At 32.9% G+C, this 23,351-nt stretch overlaps 3 protein-coding genes across 6 annotated transcripts in view; 2 read left to right on the top strand and 1 right to left on the bottom strand.

Moving 5' to 3' along the window:
* The first annotated feature begins 1,530 nt into the window (after positions 1–1,530).
* LOC128155778 (protein phosphatase 1 regulatory subunit 16A-like) lies at positions 1,531–4,612 on the top strand. Its single transcript, XM_052817635.1, has 3 exons — positions 1,531–1,928; positions 2,092–2,190; positions 3,704–4,612. Exons 1-3 carry the CDS (start codon positions 1,655–1,657, stop codon positions 4,009–4,011), a joined length of 681 nt encoding a protein of 226 aa, XP_052673595.1. The 5' UTR covers positions 1,531–1,654; the 3' UTR covers positions 4,012–4,612.
* A 928-nt stretch (positions 4,613–5,540) lies between these two features.
* LOC128155775 (band 7 protein AGAP004871-like) overlaps positions 5,541–23,351 on the bottom strand; it is a 24,678-nt gene continuing 6,867 nt past the window's right edge. The window contains exons 4-14 of the mRNA XM_052817625.1: positions 21,960–22,088; positions 14,309–14,417; positions 14,090–14,113; positions 12,670–12,747; positions 10,321–10,433; positions 10,048–10,120; positions 9,735–9,817; positions 7,763–7,966; positions 7,459–7,514; positions 7,259–7,337; positions 5,541–6,844 (exon numbers count right to left, since the gene is read on the bottom strand). Coding sequence (XP_052673585.1) covers positions 6,659–6,844; positions 7,259–7,337; positions 7,459–7,514; positions 7,763–7,966; positions 9,735–9,817; positions 10,048–10,120; positions 10,321–10,433; positions 12,670–12,747; positions 14,090–14,113; positions 14,309–14,417; positions 21,960–22,088 — 1,134 coding nt within the window. The 3' untranslated portion in view covers positions 5,541–6,658. The remainder of the gene's footprint in view (positions 6,845–7,258; positions 7,338–7,458; positions 7,515–7,762; positions 7,967–9,734; positions 9,818–10,047; positions 10,121–10,320; positions 10,434–12,669; positions 12,748–14,089; positions 14,114–14,308; positions 14,418–21,959; positions 22,089–23,351) is intronic.
* The window catches only part of LOC128155776 (band 7 protein AGAP004871-like), a 27,605-nt gene continuing 22,950 nt past the window's right edge, over positions 18,697–23,351 (top strand). Inside the window, exons 1-2 of one of the 4 annotated variants that reach the window (XM_052817631.1) lie at positions 18,697–18,932; positions 19,308–19,489. In XM_052817631.1, coding sequence (XP_052673591.1) covers positions 19,447–19,489 — 43 coding nt within the window. In that variant the 5' untranslated portion in view covers positions 18,697–18,932; positions 19,308–19,446. Of the gene's footprint in view, positions 18,937–19,307; positions 19,490–20,537; positions 20,696–23,351 lie in introns of those variants that run through there. The other 3 variants (XM_052817630.1, XM_052817628.1, XM_052817627.1) reach the window with 3 other exon arrangements.

Genomic DNA, 23,351 nt, shown 5'->3' with positions numbered 1-23,351 from the left:
TAGGAGACAATTTTGCTGCTTCTTTTAGCTATCATATTGATTTACATTAACAGTAATTTAGTTAATTGAGCTTACTTTTTACAATCAAATTATTAATTTGTTAAAAAAAGATGTAAATGTAAACAATTAAGTACTTTCTTTGATGATTTGATCATTGCAGAAAAAATTTACATAACCTATGTTGTGGGTTATGTATTTTCTGTGTAATATGTTGCCACCTTCATATCACACACGAACCATCAAAGAAAGCATTTTATTGTTTAAAATAACTCTACTGGATCACAAGATGGCTATATTTTTCCTCTTGGAAAATATTGAGAGCTGCATGCTCAAGTTGAGTGCCATGAAGATGCACAAATGTATTTTAGATGACATGCTCGCCCTATGATTCTAAGATAAAAGGATCGAGTTAGAGCTACAGTACAGATAAGACCCAACCTAACATAAAGTAAACCCCTGGGTTTACTTTCAAGGTTTACTCTGGATTTACTCAAGGTTTATTAGAGTGGACCCAGAGTAAACCCAAAGTAGACCCAGAGTGGACACTGAGAGTTAACCCCGATGAGAAGTACATACAGCTCCTGTGGTAATTGATTCTTATGACTTTCATGAAGTCCAAAAGAACAATTTAGACAAAATAGAAATATCAAATTCACCAACAAATTTATTTCTATCTTGATCCTTTTTAATTATTTTCTGTTTTTTAAAATAGGTCAATTTTTACAAATTTTTTTTTTTGGGGGGGGGGGGGTATGCATACACTTTACCGGTAGAAAATTAGCTTTGATAAATCCCTGGTTACATGCAGTGTTCAGTTTTAAACATGAAAATAAAAGAAACATATAAATATAATAGGATAAATGCTTACAGGTTTTTTTTCCAGATATATTTAGCACTAGCTGCAATCAAAATTGAAGCTCTCTCCCTCTCTCTCTGATGGGTGGGGGTATATTATTGTAGCTAATTGACAGCATAGGCATTGGTAGTTCTTACAGGTTTTTTTCAAGAAAAAGGTGTTTTTGATGTCATGAAGGTCAAGATCTTGTAAATGAAAGGGGCTTACAGATTACTGAAATGATATATGAATTCCTTCAATGATGCTTTATAACGATAGCTTGGGTAAAAATCGGTGTCTTACAGACTGTCATTTTCAAGGAAATATGAAGGAAACCAGCTACAAATGTTGATTTTTTTTTCAGTTTGTGACAAATGAAATATATCCATAATGCTTACAGTCTCTCTAAAAAAGGAATATGAAATGGTCTTGACTTAAATTCTTTAAAACGATATATTAAATTGAACATGGTATTGGGATTAAAATTCTTGAGGCTATATATCTTTTTTTTTTTACAGAGATGAATACTGTACATACAGTTCAGAAACTGTACCTATGGAATCATGAAAGGTGTTATATGAAGCAGTAAACACAACGCATTTGTAAAGATATTTGACTGATTTTCTTCACGTGAGCTATGTAGCCTATGCCCCTGTCAATTTGAGAGTTGTCTTTCTTTGAACATTACTATTCCGGAAGTTAACATTTTCTACACAATATGGCGGATCAAGATGTAAACAATTACTTGACAACACGATATTTTACACTGATTTTGATTCATTTAGTGAATATTTTCTGAAAACTTCGTATTTTAAAGAAATGTCTAGGGCACAATCGCGTATGTCAGCCCGAACGGGAGGAGGTTCAAGGGCAGCTTCGGCAAAAAGTACCAAGAGCGCAAGACATCATGTGGTCATTCACTCCACTGTTCTTCCCATGTCTAAAGCTTATCTTGGGAAGGAATATGAACAAAGACTAGCAAACGCCGCCGGTGAAGGAGACTTAATCGCTGTAATCAAAATCTTAAAATTTAATGTTAGTCCGGACTCCAGGGATGAAAACGGACAACCTGCGCTTGTTAAAGCTTGTATGGGTAAGGGAACAATGTGGTAAAACTTAAAAATCAAACAAATTCTAGGTATTAACAATGTTAACAAATGTACCGGTACAACCATTGCTAATTTCAAGTGTCAATCAATTCATCCCACCAAACGTATTTCATTTTGAATAATTTAAGCCTTTTCAATATTTTATAGGAGGCCATGCAGAAGTTGTATCAGTTTTACTTGAAGCAAAGGCAAATCCCAACATCAGGGGTATCTATAATGCAACCCCTCTCCATGCTGCTGTCAAAGGTAATGCCACACTTATAAAATCTACTGCAATCTCTGAAGTTAAAGACTTGCAGTCATAAACTGTATAGATTAATTCAGGGGTGAGCTTCCATTGTGGCAATGAGGTAACTGCCTCACTAGAATTTGTTTGACCATCAATGGGATTTTCCCTCCCACATAGTAGAAATTCTATTCTACAGCAATGCTATTATGTTGGCGGACTCTGACTTTTATCCCAATTTGCATGTCATATTCCGCATTTTACTCACTATGCCAGTTGGTTCAGTCCCTAATGCGAGAGATTTTTCTCCGCAATGAGACGCTTGAAATATTGGGGAAGGTCAACAATGACCGAGGACCATCTGGTTGGCCTTGCCTTACTTTTTGTTCACAGGCACAAAATGGTCTCAGTTGACAATATTCTCACAAAATTTGCAAACTCCATAAAACGCCTAATCGACCCATTAAAATTTTGAAGTATTAAACAACAATTAAAATAAAAATGATCATTCATCTAAAATAAGTTTTATTTTAAGTTTTAATTTTTATTTTAAAATTCAAAAATTTGTATAAGACAATACTGTGAATAGATGCTGGTCTGAAATGTTAAATAACAAAACTTCGTTCCGGACAATGGGTTTTTTCACATTCTAAAACTCCGAAACTCCCATCAGGGCTCTGCCCTGGACCCGTTGGGGGCCTCCGGCGGCCCCCAAAACCCCCTGCCGCAATAAATTTGCCTCACTAAAATAGTATCTCAAGCTACGCCCCTGTATTTACAAATGTCATTTACCACTAACATTTTAAGACAACAATTATTCATCTTTGTTTTATAAAGACCAATATTTTCTGTTTCTATTATACCTTCACATTTTGCCCACATATTTTCATTTATTTAATATACAGCTTATTAATTGGCCCGTGAAAAATCAATTTCGATCTCATAAGAATGACATTAAAATGGAAAGCATTGAATCAGATGTATATTCATACAATGTGTATGAACAAATTAAATGGATTGATGCGCAACACTGGCGCCAGATAGCTTTGTTCTAAATAAAGATTCAGGAAACCCAGTTTGAATCCTTGTTTGGTCTGTCTGTCATTATGTCTTCCATATGGCATTACATAAGGTGCCTTGGCCATGCAACCCTTAAAATTTGACAGGTTAATTCCTGCCAGGGGAAAGAACCAGGGATGTTGATCTTTGAGAGCAAAGACTATTATTGAAGGGAGATGAATGTGACTGTAAGACTAGCTCAATCGCTGGCACTTTATATTAATTAGTTTGAGCACCTGACTAGAGATTTAGGGGGGCTTTGCTTCCCCATCTGGTCCGTCATTATTTCTCTTAAACTATATTGAATGCCATTTTATAACAAGAATTCTAAGCTTAAGAATTTTAAATTTAACAAAATTAATGTTATTATAGCTAGACAGGAATATACCACAATTAGTAACTTGCAACAATTTACAAAATGGAAAAAAATAACTGAATATTAACTAACTTTTCGCTTTCACCTTCTACTTCTAGGTCAAAATGTGAATTGTGTGAAACATATTATATTGGGAGGAGGTCAGTTAATTCCGCAGACAACGTCAGGACTTACTCCACAAGACATGGCAAAATACGGGTCAGAAATCTGGGAAATAATCGGTGATGCCAGGAAAGGAGATATGCCAGAGATTGAGGAAATCAGCGAGGTGCCAGAAATACCCGACTATGCTCTCCCAGATGGCGCGGCGAAGAAAAAGAAAGGGAAGAAAGGGAAAAAAAGTGGAAAGAAAAAGGGTGGGAAGAAGGGAAAGAAAAGTGGCAAAAAGAAAAAGAAGAAAAAGTGACATATAGATGTATTACCAGAACTCTTTCAATATATTATAAAATGAAAGCCTTGTGTTTATAATACAGGTATGACAGTTTTGCATGAAGGCATCTACTATAACAGCATCTTACTTATTTTTTTTACATGTACACTATATTGCAGATAGTTTCATGAAGTTAAAAACAGTTTATTTCTAATCACTAAATAACTACCAGTAATTGTTTTTTTTCAATGGATTCAAATTTTTGTTTTGTTTCAAAACAGGAACATTTACTTTTATAATATTTAAATATGACTCAGATAATATATTAGATTAAAAATAATTGTTTCAGATGATACTGCATTTTAACCAAAAAAAAAGAGCTCCCAACAGAAAAATTTAATTTTGTTGCATTTATGCTAAGCAATGAAAGTTAACAAATTGTGTCAATGTGCTAAATTTTACATTCTAGTCATCTGTGTGTCTCTAATCTGAACAGCAACTTTAGTTTTATTTGGAACCAAGCTTGAAGCATTAATTTTCTTAACCTGGATTTATAAATATCTTTGTGTAAGAAATCTGTTAATTTTTAAAACAAATAGGAAATTTTACAAAATAAAATATTTCATGGATACATGTACCGGTACTTTTTTATTTATTTATTGCTTTAATATGTATTGTTGTGTTCTTTGCTTCAAACATATACAAGATGAGTGCCGATAATTTAATTAAGCTCCAACAAGTGAAAAGCTGTCAATGTGACGGCAAACCAGGTTTTCTTTTATGTAAACTGTATCCATAATCCATATCAACCCTGAATTGATAAACACTACCTACCGTATTCAGTGAAATGGAGTACCCTAAAGCAATATTTTGCCAAAAAATGACTAAGTTCAAAAGCTGGTATTTTTTCATAAATAACCAAAAATCAAAATCCTAGCAATATGCACACCTCTGATATATGTACAATTGATCTGCAAAAGAACAATTTCCTATCTTGAATACTGTAGGAGGACTTATCCGTACAATGAGGGTACCCTTTTGGCAGCCGCCCGCACTCCTTTTTCACCATTTCAATAACAGAATTTTTCCATTGGAAAACCAGGTTAAAAAAAAACAAGTGAAAAGCTGTCAATGTGACAGCAAACCAGGTTATCTTTTATATGAACTGTATCCATAATCCATGTCAACCCTGAATTGATAAACATTACCTACTACTAGTATATCCGGTGGAGTACCTTATATGCAATATTTTGCCAAAAAATGACTAAGTTCAAAAGCTGGTATTTTTTTCAGAAATTATCAGAAATCAAAATCTTAGCAATATGCACACTTCTGATCTATGTACAATTGATCTGCAAAATAACAATTTCTTATCTTGAAAATGGTAGGAGGAGTTATCTGTACAATGAGGGTACCCTTTTGGCAGCCGCCTGCCCACCATTTTCACCATTTCAATAACCGGATTTATCCATTGGAAAACCCGGTTGAGGAACTGCCTGCAAACTATTGTTTTGTGTGTGTGTACACACACACACTGGCAGCTTGTGTACTAAAAGAACATTGGGAAGATTTTCAGTTTTATTTGACATAGTTTTTAATAACAGCATAGAAATCAAAGTAATTTATAAGGATGATCATAAGTCAATATAGTGCTCTAAACATTTTTTATGGGAGAACTACCAACTAATGTAAAAAATAAATATTTCTGACATTTAATAAATTAACCCTGTGTTTTCTTCATACATGGAGCTGCACATCGATTCAATTATGCCACAGAAAAAATAATATCACAAAGAAATTGACTATGTTTGTGTAGATAAAAATCTGAAGTGCACATAAAAACAAATGTGTTAACAGTAAGAAAAAGAGTAAAAAAAGGTATGACAAACATCATAATTATATGTTTAAAAAAAATATTCCTTTTAACAGACTATGGTAATTATTTTGGGGACCTCTAAACTATTGTCATCAATACAGACAATTAGTTCTAGTTGATGACTAGCATTACAAAGGATAGAAATAAAGATAAACATGTTTCACTGTTATTTGTTGAGCAACAGTTTTTGGATTTTGTTGTTTTGCCAATCCTCAAAATCAAATAATGATTGAAGTGAAAAAGAAAATAATAAAGTTTGTATCGGTAAAGCCTATGTATCTTTGAAAATAAATATTTCGCTAAATCCACTCAGATTAATGTCCATGAAAATCAATGAAATCATTGTAGATCCTATTATTATTATTATGCATTACACAGTTGATCGTTGATGCAATACACATACTTCTGATTACAACAACTTAATTGCACATGTAAATTAAGCTATAATGGGGTCCTCTCCATAAAGAGTCAACACTTTAAAATGTTTTTCATCATGCTTTCCCTTTAGAGTTCATTATAAGATGGCATTTCATACATTAAAATGAAAAGAACCCAGTCATAGAGTACATTACTTTCTCTGACATCAAAGAAAATTTGAAATTTATACCCATCATGTACCAGTTTTCATGGGTACCAGTATATATACACACTAAAATGTGTCAAACCATAGATTTCCATTTTACAACAATAAGTTTATGAATAAAGATAAAAATGTTAAGTTAAAAAGTCTTAAAAACCAAGAGTCATGGTTTTGAAATTGATGAAAAACACAACCAAAAAAATGAAGCAAGAATGTCAAATTATTGCTTATTTCATGAAAGAAGACAAGAAATCCACGGGAAGTGGAAAGACGATGGTTGAGTTTTTCTCTGAGGCTATTTGGTTCAAGGTTTGGAGATATCGCAGCTGAAGGGCTGCTGGTGAAGTATGAATGATGTCTGCTGCTTCTTTAAGTGCTTTAGAAGCATTATGCTCCCCTTCTGCAGCAAGAACCTAAAAGGAAAATTAAATAATGTAATTTTTCATGGTAAGATTCCATTGAACTTGAATATATTAGGCTATTATGAATAAATAATGTGTTTCCTTTAGTAACCTGAAAATCATGCAAAAATGTACAGTATGTAGGGAAAACATTTTACTTTAACACTTTATCCTCATATGTCAGCGGGCCCTTATGATAATAAAATCTCAAAGACAATGAACTCAGATTTCTTGTTTCTTACATAATATCTTAAGACCAATTAAGATGAACAGTAAAACAAAGAAACTTGAAAATCAGATAATTTTGGGTAAAATATGGCCATAAAACAACATAAGGTCACATAGAACATTTGTATCACAAGTATTTTATAGGAAAACTGTTATTTCATTAAGAAGGTTAAGGGGATTTTAACATTGACCCCTGACCTTTGCCCTGGCTTCCCTTGATGCCTCTGCTTCAGCAGCCATTGCCCTCTGCAACTGTTTAGGGAGTCTAACATCTTTACTGTAACATCAAACATTATTGATTGAGTTAAATATTATCACTCACAGTTCATCTATTCAAAGCCACATGCAAATTTCTCTTTGTAAGTATCATTATTTCATCCAAAGTAAATCAATCTCACATTTCTACCCTCTCCACTTTGATGCCCCAGTGAATGGTAGCTTCATCCAGCATACTCTACAAAGAAGAAAACTCTCATTAAGCCATCAATCACCTTGACTAAACTTTATGCAAATACAATGTAGAAATTGCAGGTTAGCACTAATCATTCTTTTCAATTTGGTGAATGCATCTTTACATAACAAATCTCCAGATGAATAAACAGTGACTGGGATTGTTTGGAAGATTAAATTACAACGAGATCAACTTTGACAACAGAATCAATAACTCCAGCACTGCTGTACATTTAGTGTACTGGGATGTACCTGCATGGCTTTACTGATGGACTCTCTGTCCATGAGTATTTCAGACATGCTCTTAGTCCCCAGAATGTTTCGTAGCGTGGTCTGGGCCAGCAGTCGTGTGGCGTGGTGGGCGTTTTCTACGTTGGCCACTGATATGGTGGGGTTACACACCCTGTAGTAAACCACAGCATCTACAGACACCGTCACACTGTCGCTGGTCAGAATCTGGGAACAAAATAACGGTATCATTAAAGCAATTGAAAGGGAACAAATACCGGTAACATTAAAACAAGTGAATGGGAACAAACACCAGTAACATTAAAACATGTACAAGTAAATGGGAACAAAATACCGGTGACATTAAATCAAGTGAATGGGAATAAACACCGGTAACATTACAACAAGTGAAAATTCAATTCATTTGATCATGATTCTTAATGAACAAAGCCATACACCAATATATTATATACATTTTACCAAACCAATACAACCATGTAATTATGTATCAAGAATTTTTATGGAGAAATCCCTTATCACAAATGCATTTACCTGATATTTAACATTATTAAACCTCCGTTTTCATTTGATCACCTTTAAATCTTTCAAACCCAGATAAATGTACTTATAGTAAAATCAGTGTTTATATATACATTTTGTATGTACCGGTATAAATTTTATTTTACGCTTTTTGTGGTAATATTTTAAATACAGTAGTCTGGGGACCCTTTAGGCTGCAGACTATTAACTTCCATGATATAAATACATCTCTTCAATGCCAATAAGTGAGTCTTGACTCCAATAATAAGAAAGTTACTTGAATCCCCCTCTTTTATTCAATATTTAGGCATTTATCCTTGGAGTCATCACTTAGTTGTATGTCTGAAATGTTAAACCATTTCCCTAGAGAATATAATCTGTTAATGCACTATGTTGTCTTCAAGAACCCACATCGCTTAAAAGCATTCTAGCGAGATGACCAAAAATACCAAGGATACTCTTCAACTGATTATGTTTCTACGTTATCAATTTTGTCACAAATAATTTCCATCAACATCATTTTATATGCTCCAGGGATCTTTTCTCTTCTTGTTACACACTCTTTGGTTGGTTTCGTTGGTGACTTTTTTGAGGCAATCAATGTTTGAGGGGTGACTTATATACCCAATGAAATCAGACAGCCAACGCAATAGACCTTCTAGAGCAGTGTTAATTTAGGCTGTAGTATTGCAAACCCACACAGGAGATAAAAACCTGTCGGAAAGTATTTAACATTTGCAACAGTTTGGGGATATCGCTTTTATTTATTTTAGAATTTTTATATTGATCTTTAAACTAATGTTATTTAGATATAAATTAAAGTAAATGGATATTTTTTTGTCATTCATTGTATCCATGCATTTTCTCTAATAGCAATATGTACCTTAAGTTTTATCCTAAGTAATTGAATGGAATTAATACACTGACTTTGCTAATAAGCACTTTATTTATCCAATTACTGCTATGATGATAAACATTTGACATAATGGAGGTAGGGGGCCCTTGAGGAGAGCTTCCCGAGTCATAATTTGCTTTTATTAAGAACAGGTGTTACACATACTCTCTCTCTCTCTCTCTCTCTCTCTCTCTCATGTAAATTTATTCATACAGTACGTATTAAGATATCTCAAAATTTGATGTCAAGATAAATACGTTTCTGTAAAAAAAAAAAACTTACCAGGAATGGAGAAAAATGCCTGTATATCTACTATTTGTTCTTAAGTTAAAGAACAATTAGAATCCATAGGTATGTAGTATTTTTTTAAAGTTCATTTTATATTTTGGAGAAGTTAATCTGAGATGTCACTTCCATATTACAGTTCAATTCAATCCATTTATAGGTTATCCTGAGCTCCATGCAGGAAAGAGCTGGGAGTGATCATGCATCTAGCCATCTTAAAACTATTTTTTCCTTTTCCTATCTGTATTTCTATCTAGCGTATTTCTTAATCCCTACCTCTTGTGGAGGAACGTCAAATGAAACTGTACGGAGATCCACTTTTGTGTACCCTTCTATACATGGCAACACAAAAAATATACCTGAAATGAGAAATAACTACATAAAAAGATGTGTAAAAATTAAAACATGCCTTTTTCTCCCGCTTACCTCTAAATGATTATAAAATGTCAGTCAATTTGAACATTTTCTGTCATTTCTGATTATTGTAGTACTTAGCTATTATGTTTTTTCTCTTCTGTGATGATAAAAATTCTCTGATTTCTTAAGAATAATGAAGAGTAAATTGAAATGAGTAAGAATCATATACTACCTGGTCCCTTTGATCCTCCTGATAGAAGCCTTCCTACACGAAATATCACAGCTCTTTCATACTCTTGAACAACCTTTAATACAAGACAATATAAAGTATAGTTTGACTGCATTTGAAAAAAACATTGGTGCCTCAAGCCAGGATCATTTACACAACATAATAAAGAATAAATTGATGTATCATGTTTGACACTTATGACATATTATTTTTTATCTCGTAAATGTATTCCATGGAATACAAGATTTTAGGGCATTTCAACGTACTTATAATTACCTTAATGCAAAAGAATAAGGAAATGGGGAAAGTGACCAAAACCAGGATGAAGGAGAGGAACATTAGAATGCTTCCACAGCAGCCAATGTCCCCACTCTGACTCGTATCGTCCCCTGAAAGACAATCTTATCAACAGTCAGACATCCCAAGGAGTTACCCGTACAATGATGGTACATAAGGGTACCCTTTTGGCAGTCGCCCACCCACCCGCCCGCCATTTTCACCATTTCAATAACCTGAATTTTTCCATTGGAAAAACCCGGTTAATAAAATCTAAAACTAACCAGTTCCAAACTGATGAAGTTTTATATCAAATTTTGGTGAACAATGATAATTATGGTGATGTTGGTAATTTAGAGAGAAAAAATAACATAAGAGAATTGGACAGATGATAGGGAAGGCAAAGCATATATATTCATGGTTTAATCTCTCCAGATACAGATCAATTCTACCTGTTACATATAATAACTCCAGACAGTTTACTCATACAGTAATCATTATCATGCTATTAATCCAGCATGAAAGCAATAACACACAATCTGCATCAAACAAACAATGACAAATGCACCCAAAATATCAAAGAGAGCGCTGTAGGTTTAACGAGACATTACCTCCAATATGCTGGGACCCCTGGCTGTTTGCAGACCGTGGATGATAAGACATAGTTCACTGTCTATAATCTTCCCATCATCAACAAAATACAAGACAGCCCCTGGTCAATTTGAACATCAGCCCACTGAAATATTTGCCTCATTTGAGCACCAGTCTATTTTCCCAGATGGGTTTTATTCGGAGCACCCTGATTGAACTCCAGTGTCAAAATAAAAAAGATAACCAATTACGACTGAAAAATCAATCCTCTTCGGATATTCTTCCCCTTTTGCAATACATCGCTACTGATGAGGCTCTGGCATATGTACAGAACACTTTTGAAAGCTGGTGGGTAATCTGAGCTTTTGTATCATATGGTTTAATTGCACCCCAAATATACAAATAGGCGGCACCAATTATACTTAAAATACAAGTATTATAGCCGTTAATGTTCACTTCCCTTAATATTGACGTCAACCGTTTGTTTAAGTTGACTGTCAATACAAAGTAGCATAATGGATACATTAGGGGAACCTATTCTATTAGGAAAGGCAAGAGTTTAATCAAACACATTTACGAGAAAAATACCTACTGCAACTGTTTCGAAACTGCATGCGTAAAAATTGTTGTTAAACATATCAATTTTGAAATACACTTCAAACAACACCTAGAATTTTATTTTCACAGTTTTATAACCAAAATTATGGACTGAAATCAATAATAGAGAAGCTTCAATCTGCAATTTTATGGTTTCTAATACTGTACAATAGAAAAGGGTTTAATAACTTCTGAAACATATGTCCATGTTGTGAAATTGAATAAATAATCTACTATGATGTCATATTTCCTCTTTAACTGATATACATCTATAGAATAACTGTTAATGAATTATATTTAGTTGGTACAATATTTGGCAGAAAAAGATTTTTCAAAAGGTTAGCATAAATTTGATTCCACGCTGAATGCACGTACCTATTTATCTATATATATACTGGTTCATATAATATTTGACATTTGGCAAATGTACTTGATTTAGCAAAAGCAATATACCATCAAAAATGCTTAACAGACACAGCAATATGTTTACAATACATATATGTCTCTAGGAGAAATTCCTTCTTTTAAAGACACTGCAAAAACATGGCAGAAAAGTGAAAGAAGAAGCACTAGCGGTTAGACTCAATCAACACGTGGTTTAAAAAACTGCCAGAAAAACTGTGATTGAATAATTAGAACCACCTATGTAGATAAATAATGTGTTTGAAAGTAATGTGACATAATCAGATAATCAGAAACAGATGCTGTAATGCAAGTGAAATACTTTATGCAGATCAGCTTTGTTAGAAATATTGAAGGGCATATTGAATGGGAGTACTGAGCTGATAGACAGGAATGAAAAATAGTTAGGGCTAGAGAAAAATTGAATAAAGATTTCAAAGAAAAATGAGAGAGAGAGAGAGAGAGAGAGAGAGAATATATGCCATCTATATTCACACAAAACACAAAGGGAATGTCTTGGAAAAAGTAATTGTCCAATAAAGACAGGCCTATAGGAAAATAATTACAAATATTATCAACTTTTTTTTTTTTTTATCTTTTGCTATTTTTTATCTTTTGCTATTTTTAATTTTATCAAAAATTATGCTGCTCACAATAATATATGGATTAACTTGCTTAATGCAAAGCAAAATTTACAGGTACAGGCACATGGAATTTGACTCTATCAATTATCGATAAGTGATTCAGAAGAATACAAACCTCCAATGACCATTTCCCTTTTCCTCTGGTCTTGAACTGGACTATAGGTACTAGCTCCATTGATTGGAACAGTTGACCCTTTAGATATATTTAAAAAGAAGAATTAATTTTGGGAGGTTTATCACAATAAGGTTTAGGTAATTAATATTGAAATGTATAAAAAATTTAAAAATGAGGCAAAAATCAGTAAGGCAGAAATATCAAAGTTATCAATTCGATGGATGATTTTAAAATTTGTACTGTACAACAGTTAATGTTGAATCGCATAACAATTCACAGATTTAAAAATTTGAATCTGATCCTAAGGTCAAAGTGTAAAATTGTTTTCTTCCTGTTATAATCGAGTATAACAAAAATATACTGAAAAATAGATGAAAAGTTTATAAGATTATGTAGAATGTTTGCTTTGCGAATTAGTTAGACTCAACCCACATTAAATTCTTCAAACAATGACTTTTAATGCTGTCCATATTACAACTGAGCAAAAGTCATTCATAACTATATATACTACATGTAATGAAAAACAAGAACCAGTATAGACCCCTTCACGATAACTGCGGTACTGCTCTCTTGCAGGGCAAAATGATATACTTTGCCAAAATTTCAGTAGGTAGATAATTAAATGATGTAAATGAAACAATTGATGTTACGTCATATTTCACCAAACCATGTCATTTTGCCCTGCAAAAGAGCAGTACCGCAGTTACCGTGAAGGGGTTAATAAGAAAAATACAATATTTTTTTACATCCCCGTATGATAACCAATCATAAACCTACATAAACCGGATATGTTTTAAGAGCTAAGCATTTGAATAATTGCTGAGAATCAAACTTTTTATCATAACAGTAAACACAACTCTTTTCTCTGTAGATACAGGAAAGCTATTTACACTCATACCAACCTTAACAATATGCTTAATGAAGAACAGTTGTTTTGTCACGGTTTGGCCATAACTCTTGAACTTCCCTAAACCAGGTTAATTATGTTTGTCAAGGGGCAATAACTTTTCAACTCTCCTTAAATTAGGTAAGGTTGAGATCTTTTATTTCAGTAACATTTCATCTCAAAATATATACCCGGTATTCGGTATTTTGGTCGTTGCATATTCCAACCTTATTTGCTTGCATGCTCTTCAGAAGGACAGAACAAAGTAATTGCATGGACTATACTTTTCATACTCTCAACATATACATGGTTATTTACGGTATTACTGTGATAAAATGTTTTCTGTCTGTGTTTTACCAATACATACAAAATTGCTCTTGTAAAACCATTGATTCATATACCTATAAGTCAAAGAGAGAGTCTGGAGAACAAGAGAGAAAGATTCTAAGACAAGAAAATCTTTGGCAAGACCCAGCTATGAGGTACTTAGTACTAGATGTAGGACTAATGCTTTTTTGGATTCAAAATACTCACAACTGTTGAGAGAAATATCTCTGTCTGGAAACAATACATTGTATAAAGAAAGGGGATTTTAAAAAACCAATGATAACTTTTCCCCACTCGAAATACTCAGCCTCGAGTTTCTGAGACATGACATTAAATATTCACTTCACTCATTTCAAAGAACCGAGTTAAGAGATTTGAAAATTTGGTCATGAGGGGCAAGATCTATCAAAAGATGTAAATATTTACCAAATTTGCTGATGTCTACAGCTTTCTCTGGGTGGTAATCCATGGTAGACAACTCTGTATCAGGGATGTCTGCAGGAGACACTTTGTTGGAGACAGACAACTGCTGAGTCTGGAAACAAAATAAGTAGAAAGTGTATATGTACATGTACATTTATGGTACATTAACTATACTGCATATTCATGTAAATATATGTACTTTTATTCACTGCATAAATACATGTCCATACGAGCAAATATAGGTATACTTAAATTTCATGTAAATATTATGATATGTACACTATACTGCATATACATCTATACAAGACTGCATATACATTGTACAAGTATATTTGATACTTGTAAATCCAGATATATTACACTGGCCAAAGGTTGGTTTCAGGTGAAATCAGAGTCTGCCCATTGAGATGGGTACAAGAGCTGAATAAATTTTTTTTAGAATATCATCCCCATATTTGAATGTTATATATAATGTTTTGTCAGCATGAAAGACATATAATTTCATCATTTTTGTATAAAAATGAATATAATAACACATATTTTTTCCCCTAGCTTGTATTCCCTTAGAGAGTAGCACACAGAGATATGTGCTGCATGCTTCAATATTTACTCCAATTTCAATGAAAGTACATGTACCAGTATTACATAAAATAATCTTGTGTTTTAGTTCATCATTTTAAAATCAAACAATCCAGGAACATTCAGAATGAAGATTCAACAAAAATCTATAATCATTTCAATAAAAAGATGATAAGTAATTAATTAAATCAAATCACTTAAAATTCTTTTGCAATTTTTTTTCTTTTTTGTGCAGAAACTGTGCCTTGTGTCAAAGAAAGTGGGCGCTTAAGATATGGATTCGGCAGGAATCTGGGCGCACAAGGAGAGTGAAAATTTCATTGATTAATTTTGGACATTTTTCGAATAATAACCGTTATTTGGTTTCTGTTGGACGTAGAATGGGCAGAAAAATGTTTGAAATGCAAAAGGTTTTGTCATAATATGGGCCTATATATAGCAACACGGCGGAATTTATGCAAAATCGTACTTATTTACAGCTGTTTTTAAATGATTCTGATGTCTCTGGGTCTTCTCTCCACAAATTTTAAACTTGTAAAGATGACTTAATTCAACATTAAAGACGTCGCTTTTTAAAAAAAGATGGAGAGATGACCCAGAGATGACTAATTATATACCTTTTCAAAATATTTTTGGAAGATAATAAAACAAAGTCAAAAGATATGACAATATTGTCTCCAACACTACTTTATACCACAATTTTCAAAGTCTCGCATGGCTCACTGGTTTCGGTCTGGATTTTGAAGACATTCACGCAGTGTTTTGGGTTCAAATCCTGCTCGAGACTCAAATTAACCTTTTTAAAAACTTTTTTTAAAAATGTATGTTGATATAACATTATGTTGAATTAAACTAGGATACTGGTATATTTTGATTAGTCGTTATTGGTTTCTGCCGTATGAACACTATTTTCTGTTCTTATTACTAGTTTATTATGATATACAGTATAATTCAATTAAAATATATATGCATGTGTATTAAAATTTCCAATATAAAGTTTTATCGGTTTACCCCTCATTTCCCTTTTCAGATAGCTTGTGAGTTTTATTCAATAGCCAGAATAGACTTGTACTTAAACTCTCTCAACACAATATAGTTTGAGTAATCAATTTTTGTTCAAACCTGTACATAGCATTTCGAGGATATAGACATTTAAACCCCAATTGGTTCGTGTCGATGGTTCCTGCAAACTCACTATCTTGTGCGCCCAGTTTCTTTGTAACCTATATAAATTATTATCAAGAAATTTAAAATACCAGTAACAGAAAATTCACAAACAAGTCTTCCAAAAGGATATGTTCAAAGTATCAATATTTTTCCTAAATTATTATCTTTGCAGAAATCTGACAAATACTCAATGAATCCTCTACCCAGACTAAGTGCTTCAGAACAGAATACCGATCAATACTAGGTTTTATTTTACTTTTCTACTTGCAAATCTCATTACTTTAGGATTCAAGTCAGGGCTTCTTCATCAATTCTTAGCACAGGGAGTCCAGTTATTCTATAAGTCTTCTATCTGCTGGCTGTTTTTGTATAGAATCAGACATTTAGAATTGAGTAAATAACGTCTCTTTGTGATAGGGTATTGCTCTTCCAATGGTCCTCCACTTCATTCAATGAGGTCATGCATTGCTGTTCAGTGATTCGATCATGTACACTACGATATTAACTCTGAATCTAGAAGAGCCAAAAGACCAAGCTTTCTTGGTAATTATGACCGAGAGTAACAGAAGGTTCCCATGTCCAGAACCAACAAGAAGCAATTTATTTACCAGGTATACATTCTCATTGGCTCAAGGTTGTAAGAGCAATACAGGAAGAGCAATCACAAAACGATTTTTTCTTTGAAAAAGTTACAGTCCAATTACCACAGCAAATAATTTGCTGCCTCCCTCAATGACATTTGATTCATAAAAATGACAAATGTATGTGTGGTATCTGTATGTACTTCAGTTACAATCCGTATCATATGCCTCCTGCCCCTAAAAGTCCTGAGTATCAGACAGAATCATTGATAACTAAAGCCTACAGATGAAATGCTGAGAGTACGGTAACTAATTCAGATAATTTATTAAAAATATAATTAATCATTCGCCATTGTACCACTTGGGAATATGTAACTTAGCATTCCATATTATGGTATGTCAGGGTAAATAACAACAAGTGAAAAGCTGTCAATGTGACAGCAAACCAGGTTTTCTTTTATGTGAACTGTATCGAAATGGAGTACCCTAAAGCAATATTTTGCCAAAAAATGACTAAGTTCAAAAGATGGTATTTTTTTTATAAATAACCAAAAATCAAAATCCTAGCAATATGCACACCTCTGATATATGTTCAATTAATCTGCAAAAGAACAACTTCCTATCTTGAAAACTGTAGGAGGGGTTATCCGTACAATGAGGGTACCCTATATGCAATAATATTTTGCCAAATAATGACTAAGTTCAAAAGATGGTATTTTTTTCATAAATTATCGGAAATCAGAATCCTAGCAATATGCACACATCTGATATATGTTCAATTAATCTGCAAAAGAACAACTTCCTGTCTTGAAAACTGTAGGAGGATTTATCTGTACAATGAGGATACCCTATATGCAATATTTTGCAAAAAAAAGACTAAGTTCAAAAGCTGGTATTTTTTTCATAAATTATCAGAAATCAGAATCCTAATAATATGCACACCTCTGATATATGTTCAATTAATCTGCAAAAGAACAACTTCCTGTCTTGAGAACTGTAGGAGGAGTTATCCGTACAATGAGGGTACCCTATATGCAATATTTTGCCAAATAATGACTAAGTTCAAAAGATGGTATTTTTTTCATAAATTATTGGAAATCAAAATCCTAGCAATATGCACACCTCTGATATATGTTCAATTGATCTGCAAAAGAACAACTTGCCTATCTTGAAAACCGTAGGAGGAGTTATCCGTACAATGAGGGTACCCTTTTGGCAGCCGCCCGCCATTTTCACCATTTTAATAACCCGATTTTTCCGTTGGAAAACCTGGTTAAAAATACTAAACTTTAAAAAAACTCAATTCTCTCTTAATCTAAGCTTCTAAATGTTGCATGACTGTACCATATTAGATCTAAATAAAAACCGACAATTATAAGTTCAGTGGTTTGTTTTACTGAAACCATAGTGCATGAAAATATATACAATATGTACAACAATTACACCTGAAAAAATTAGTAGCTTTATTTCCCTTAAGACTCAGAAGACATGTCATGACTTATACCAAAAATTTATATTGCTTAGGACATAAAATATACTAGTACATATTATAAAAAATCTTTAATAATGATTTTTATTCTTGTTAAGAGGGATCAGCTTAGATTTTGGTGAATTTAGAAATAGTTCTGGACTTGCATCTAATTACTTTAATTTACATGCATTATAATAAAAAAAAACATTTAATAAGATTTAAATTTTTAAAATTTACTTTGTAATTTACCAAAAGTAAGCTACAAATCCTCTCCCTTTAAAAAAATTCTTGATCACTTATTATAAAAGAAAAACTGTAAATAATAAATACCAAGGTTAATGGTAGAGAAATAAAATGAATAATTATCCTTCTTAACATTCAATACAACAAACTTACATAATGTAAGAGGTAGCTCTCAGAAATATTGGAGCTTGGATGCAATTATCGGTAATTATTTCATGACCTTTGACCTAATATACTATTAGGTATATGGTATATTGCAGACGCTTACCTAACATTATCACTCAACTATCTTTTCCAAGATCTCAAATCTTACCTCCTATTAAGAATGACTCTAACATCTGCCAGTGTATAAAATATTATCCTTCCTTAGTTGTAAAAAGACCAAATTTTCTTCAGCAAGAAATCAATAACTCTAGTACCTAGTAACTCTCTGTTAATGCTCACTGGCTATATTCTTTGGTTTGTAAGAATCTAACTGTTCTCATGTGTTCTCAATGCTTTGCAGGTTTTGTGCTCACTTATGATTCAGCCGACCGGTTCACAGTCAGTGTTTTGAAAACTATACCACCAGCCTGCAATAATTCTAGTAGGTTTGTATCTTTGCCATTCAAAGTGCTTATACTAAAGAATGTCATAACTTTCATCTTGTTGCGAATGAGTTATAGCAAGCCCACACACTTTGACAGGGAAACATTCATTTTCATTGCATAACAGGAGAATAAAGGGGAGAGATAATAGGATAGAAGCAAAAATATCATTGACGATTTTAAAGAAATATTGATCCAATTTTTGTTCTCGATACTGCTATTTATCAGTGAATGTGAAAGTCATAAAATTAAAACAGCATTAAATAACGGCATATGTATTATTTACTACTTTATAAATTCAGTTTAAGGTACAAATTTGTATACAGCAGAACAAATTGTCCCTGCTCATGATCCAGCAATGCTTAATATTTCAGGATAACATCTGATGACAATGTTGATATTCTGATGTCAGCTAACGTGTGTCTGGGAATATAAGGACTTATTTAGAACTAAAGGCCTGCCATTATCACGGTGTATGCCTGGATGAGACATCATTGATATACCCAAATAAAAATGGTGGGGAGAGAGTTTAGACTGGTGGCTAGCAATGAAGAAGGTAAGCTAAGAACCTGAGGCAGTTAGGTGATAATTGTAATATATTGTGTACCATTAAGATTGAAATTAATGAATGGTGATATTAGACCCAATCAACTGAAAATAGGTCCGTGAAAAGAGAAGTAGTCTTTGATATACAGTATGTCTAAAGCAATATTGTAGCTCTTGGTGCATCTTGTTTGTCTGGTAAAGTGTGATTTGGCACTGCCAGTTAGTTTGTTGAGACTACCGTTAATCCATCAATTAGGGAAATACCACTTCTGTTTGATGTGGATCTGAATGAAGAGCCATTTTGTGGCAGTTCCAATGTATATGAATGTAAGGATAATCATGTTTTGATATTGCTGTGCAGCTTAATGGAATTATGTAGCTCTGATTTCTTTATAGTGCATACTTTTTTCTGGGATTGGATTATAATCGTTACTTTATTTTTATTTTTTTTTTTTGCTAATAATAACTGCTATTAACTGCAATTACGCAGAATGGGTGCAGGTAAGTAAAATAATTATGGATTTCAGAACTAAAGCAAGAGAGAGAGAGAGAGAGAGAGAGAGAGAGAGATTTTACTGGTACATGTATTACCATTTCTTTTCTTTTTTTGTGAAACTCATCTTTATGTTGAAAGACTTAATCAAAAACCTGTTCTGTTTATTTTATTTTATGGGAACATGTTACAAAAGATCAAGTTTATTTACCTGTTGAACATTTAGTAGACTGATGAAATTTCTATGAATATTAATTCAAAGTGCAAAGGTACTTTTCAAAAATGCATTGCAGATAAGTTTGAATTTCACCTTGTGTTCTTTCAATGAAGATTCATCAGAGCCATTCAATTTTCAAAACTGTTTTTTATATAATGAAATGAAAACCTTGAGATACTCAATGACTTTGATAATCTCACTGACACAGATTATTAAAATTATTAAAGTACTGGTATATGTCACTTAACTTGCTTATCTATTATATGTTTGATCATGTGCTTGTTATCAGATAGATGAAAAGTAGACTATCAAATAAGTGGGAATTTCCCATATATATGTATACATCCCATATAATTATAGTATACGGAAAAAGGAAACTTGTGATTTTGAATCAGCTGATTAGAATTAATTCAATGACCTAATGGCCTCCTCCACAGGAGAAAAGCAAGTTTCGTCTCAAAAATATGGACGTTTTGGGAATGAGAATCTGATTATGAGCTCAAGGGGTAATTATAACATGATGCATGCATTTGAATTGTCCAGTTCATATATGTGAGAGTACATAAACATGCATGTACCTAAATTCATGTATGTATTTGCTGGGGGGGGGGGACATAATGGGGATCATGATTTCTAACTCTGTTTTTAATTTAGGTCTCCTGAATTAGTATAATATCACTGATATCTATCAACACTTTTAACAACTGTAACGGGATGGGAGAAATGATGGCGGACCAGACCGGGATTCGAACCCGGGCCCCCTGAATCTCTAGTCAGGTGCTCTACCAACTGAGCTATCTGGCGCCGGTATTCCAACCCGTCTGACCGTCACACAACATTTTAATTTCTTAAATCTAAAATACTGTTTCAATTTGAGTGAAACATATGTAGGATAATAAGGGGGTACCTAAATTTGAATTTGATGCAAAACTGTGACAATTTGTGCATTTTTTAAAAATATTCTTAATTATGACTCTTGCAAAGATACCATTGTTATGAGGTACATATATACTGGATTTCACTGACAAAAACATTGGAGGAAGTACCTCTGATCATAGATACAAGACTTGTCCTGTAAGATATCGATATACAGACACATACAAAATATCAACTCAATATACAGACACATACAAGAAAATCAGCTTAATATGTGCATGGCAAAAAATGTCCATAAAATGGTGAATGAATAGTCCAAGGGCAATAACTTTGATGAAAATTGAAACTTGATTTGCTAGTCACCAATAAAAAAAAATCTGCCTTGTTACTAGAAACATAAGTAATTACAGACAAAGTCTAAAAAACTAATTAATAGATTAAGGGACAGAATGAGTATTAAAGGAGTGCAAAATAAAATATGAATTAGTCCATTAAAATTTGGGTAGGCTTATATGATCATTCAAGCTATATATGTTTGCAGGGGTTTTTTTTGTACAGAAAACTATTTGGAATCTTAAAGCATATGATTGCGCCTTAACTTTTTCAAACAGTATCTTTTATTCATCATAGTTATGTAAATGTTCATTGTTTTTATGATTGTGAATTATTTCAGCAGCATAGACTTAAGAATCTCTCAAGTTTGATATCTTCACCATTACATGTCTCTACTAGAGAAATATCTCTCATTTTGAGAGAACTATATATAATATATGGTATCTATCTACTTCTCTGTATGATTTCATTTCATCAAAAGATTGATGTGATAATAATGAACATTATGAAATTCTTTGATTATCAATCTCATAACCTAATATAATGGGGTGACATATTTACCCATGACATTTTAATCCTCTGTTCCTCCTCTTTCCTACGATCTAGATCTATGGGAGCAATGATAGGGTCATCTTCCCTTGTTCCAAGGGCATGGTGAGTCTTCACCGCTGCTAGTTCGAATTCCTCCTCCTTCAAAAATCAAAATAATATACAATTTTTTAAAGTATGATCGTAATGAATAAATTTTTTTTAAATGAGATTCTATATACTCCAAGTATATATAAGCATAAACTTGATAGCAAAATTTGAGAGAAGAGATCATTACCAAAATTTATACAATGTGCAGTACATCAGATGGAAAGTGTTTCACAATTTTAAGGTCAGACGACACGTTCCTCGAGAATCTTTTTTGTATCTCCTCGTAATAAAGAGTTCCAATAAAAAACATTAATTTTATAATTATTTTAAAAATGATCAAAATTTACTTGGAATTGGTATATGTCTAGATGGTCGAGTGGTTAGAACCGTGGCCGCTCACTGCCAGAAGCGTATAGGTTTTAGAGGTCGTGAGTTCAAAGCCCCGGCCCGGCGGAGATATAGTTCTAATATAATGAATTTCGCTATGCTGTAGATGTTTTTATTTTTATATCAGCAAATCAAGTGTATTTTCAAGAAGATTATATAGAAAATTGCATACTCTAGTATTTTGTAGAAATGCCTGGTAAGGTACCCTAATTTTTTGCAAGAAAGCTTGTCCAAGTAGTAGTAAACCATTAACAAATTCCTGGAAAAAGTTATCTAAAATTGAGGAACGTGTCGTCTGACCTTAATATTTTCAATACAACTGAGTGATGTTTTTTAAAACTTCATTCTGTTCTGCAAATGCTTTCAATGTGGTATTTTCATTTCATCTGAAACATTCTCAAATCTTCAATTCTTTTCATGACATTAAAAAAGTAACACATTGTAGCTCTGTCAATTAAGTACCAGAAAGTGTATAAAAACTTAATAAGGTAAACACAATGAAAATTTTGGTTTCTGTTTCCAAAAAAAGATGAGGAAAATGATGCAGTTTAAAAAATGTTTCTTAGATGACCCACAGTCTCTCATAAAAATATACGTTTTTAACCTCTACATTAAATACTGATAATCATAAGGTACCTTAATTTGAATATTCGAACCATAGAGACGGTGACCATTACAAAAGACCTGCATTAAGCAAGGAGCTTTAGGATGAAATTAAGTAACTTATAAAGAACCAACTTGAACTTCACCTTTGGCATAGGTCACATTCCCTTTACCTTCACACATATGCTGACTTGGATTGTATTATAAACCAGGTAATAGTACTTAAAAAAAAAGGAGATGGAAAATACACTGCTTAAACAGGCTCATTTTGCATTGCTATGGGATGTTAGAAATAATGACAGACAAGACCAAGGTTCAAACCCA

Source organism: Crassostrea angulata, chromosome 7 (assembly GCF_025612915.1).
Source record: "Crassostrea angulata isolate pt1a10 chromosome 7, ASM2561291v2, whole genome shotgun sequence".
In the NCBI taxonomy this organism is placed as follows: Eukaryota; Metazoa; Mollusca; class Bivalvia; order Ostreida; family Ostreidae; genus Magallana; species Magallana angulata.
Note: the sequence above shows the minus strand (reverse complement) of the source record. Positions and strands in the feature narration are given on the sequence as shown.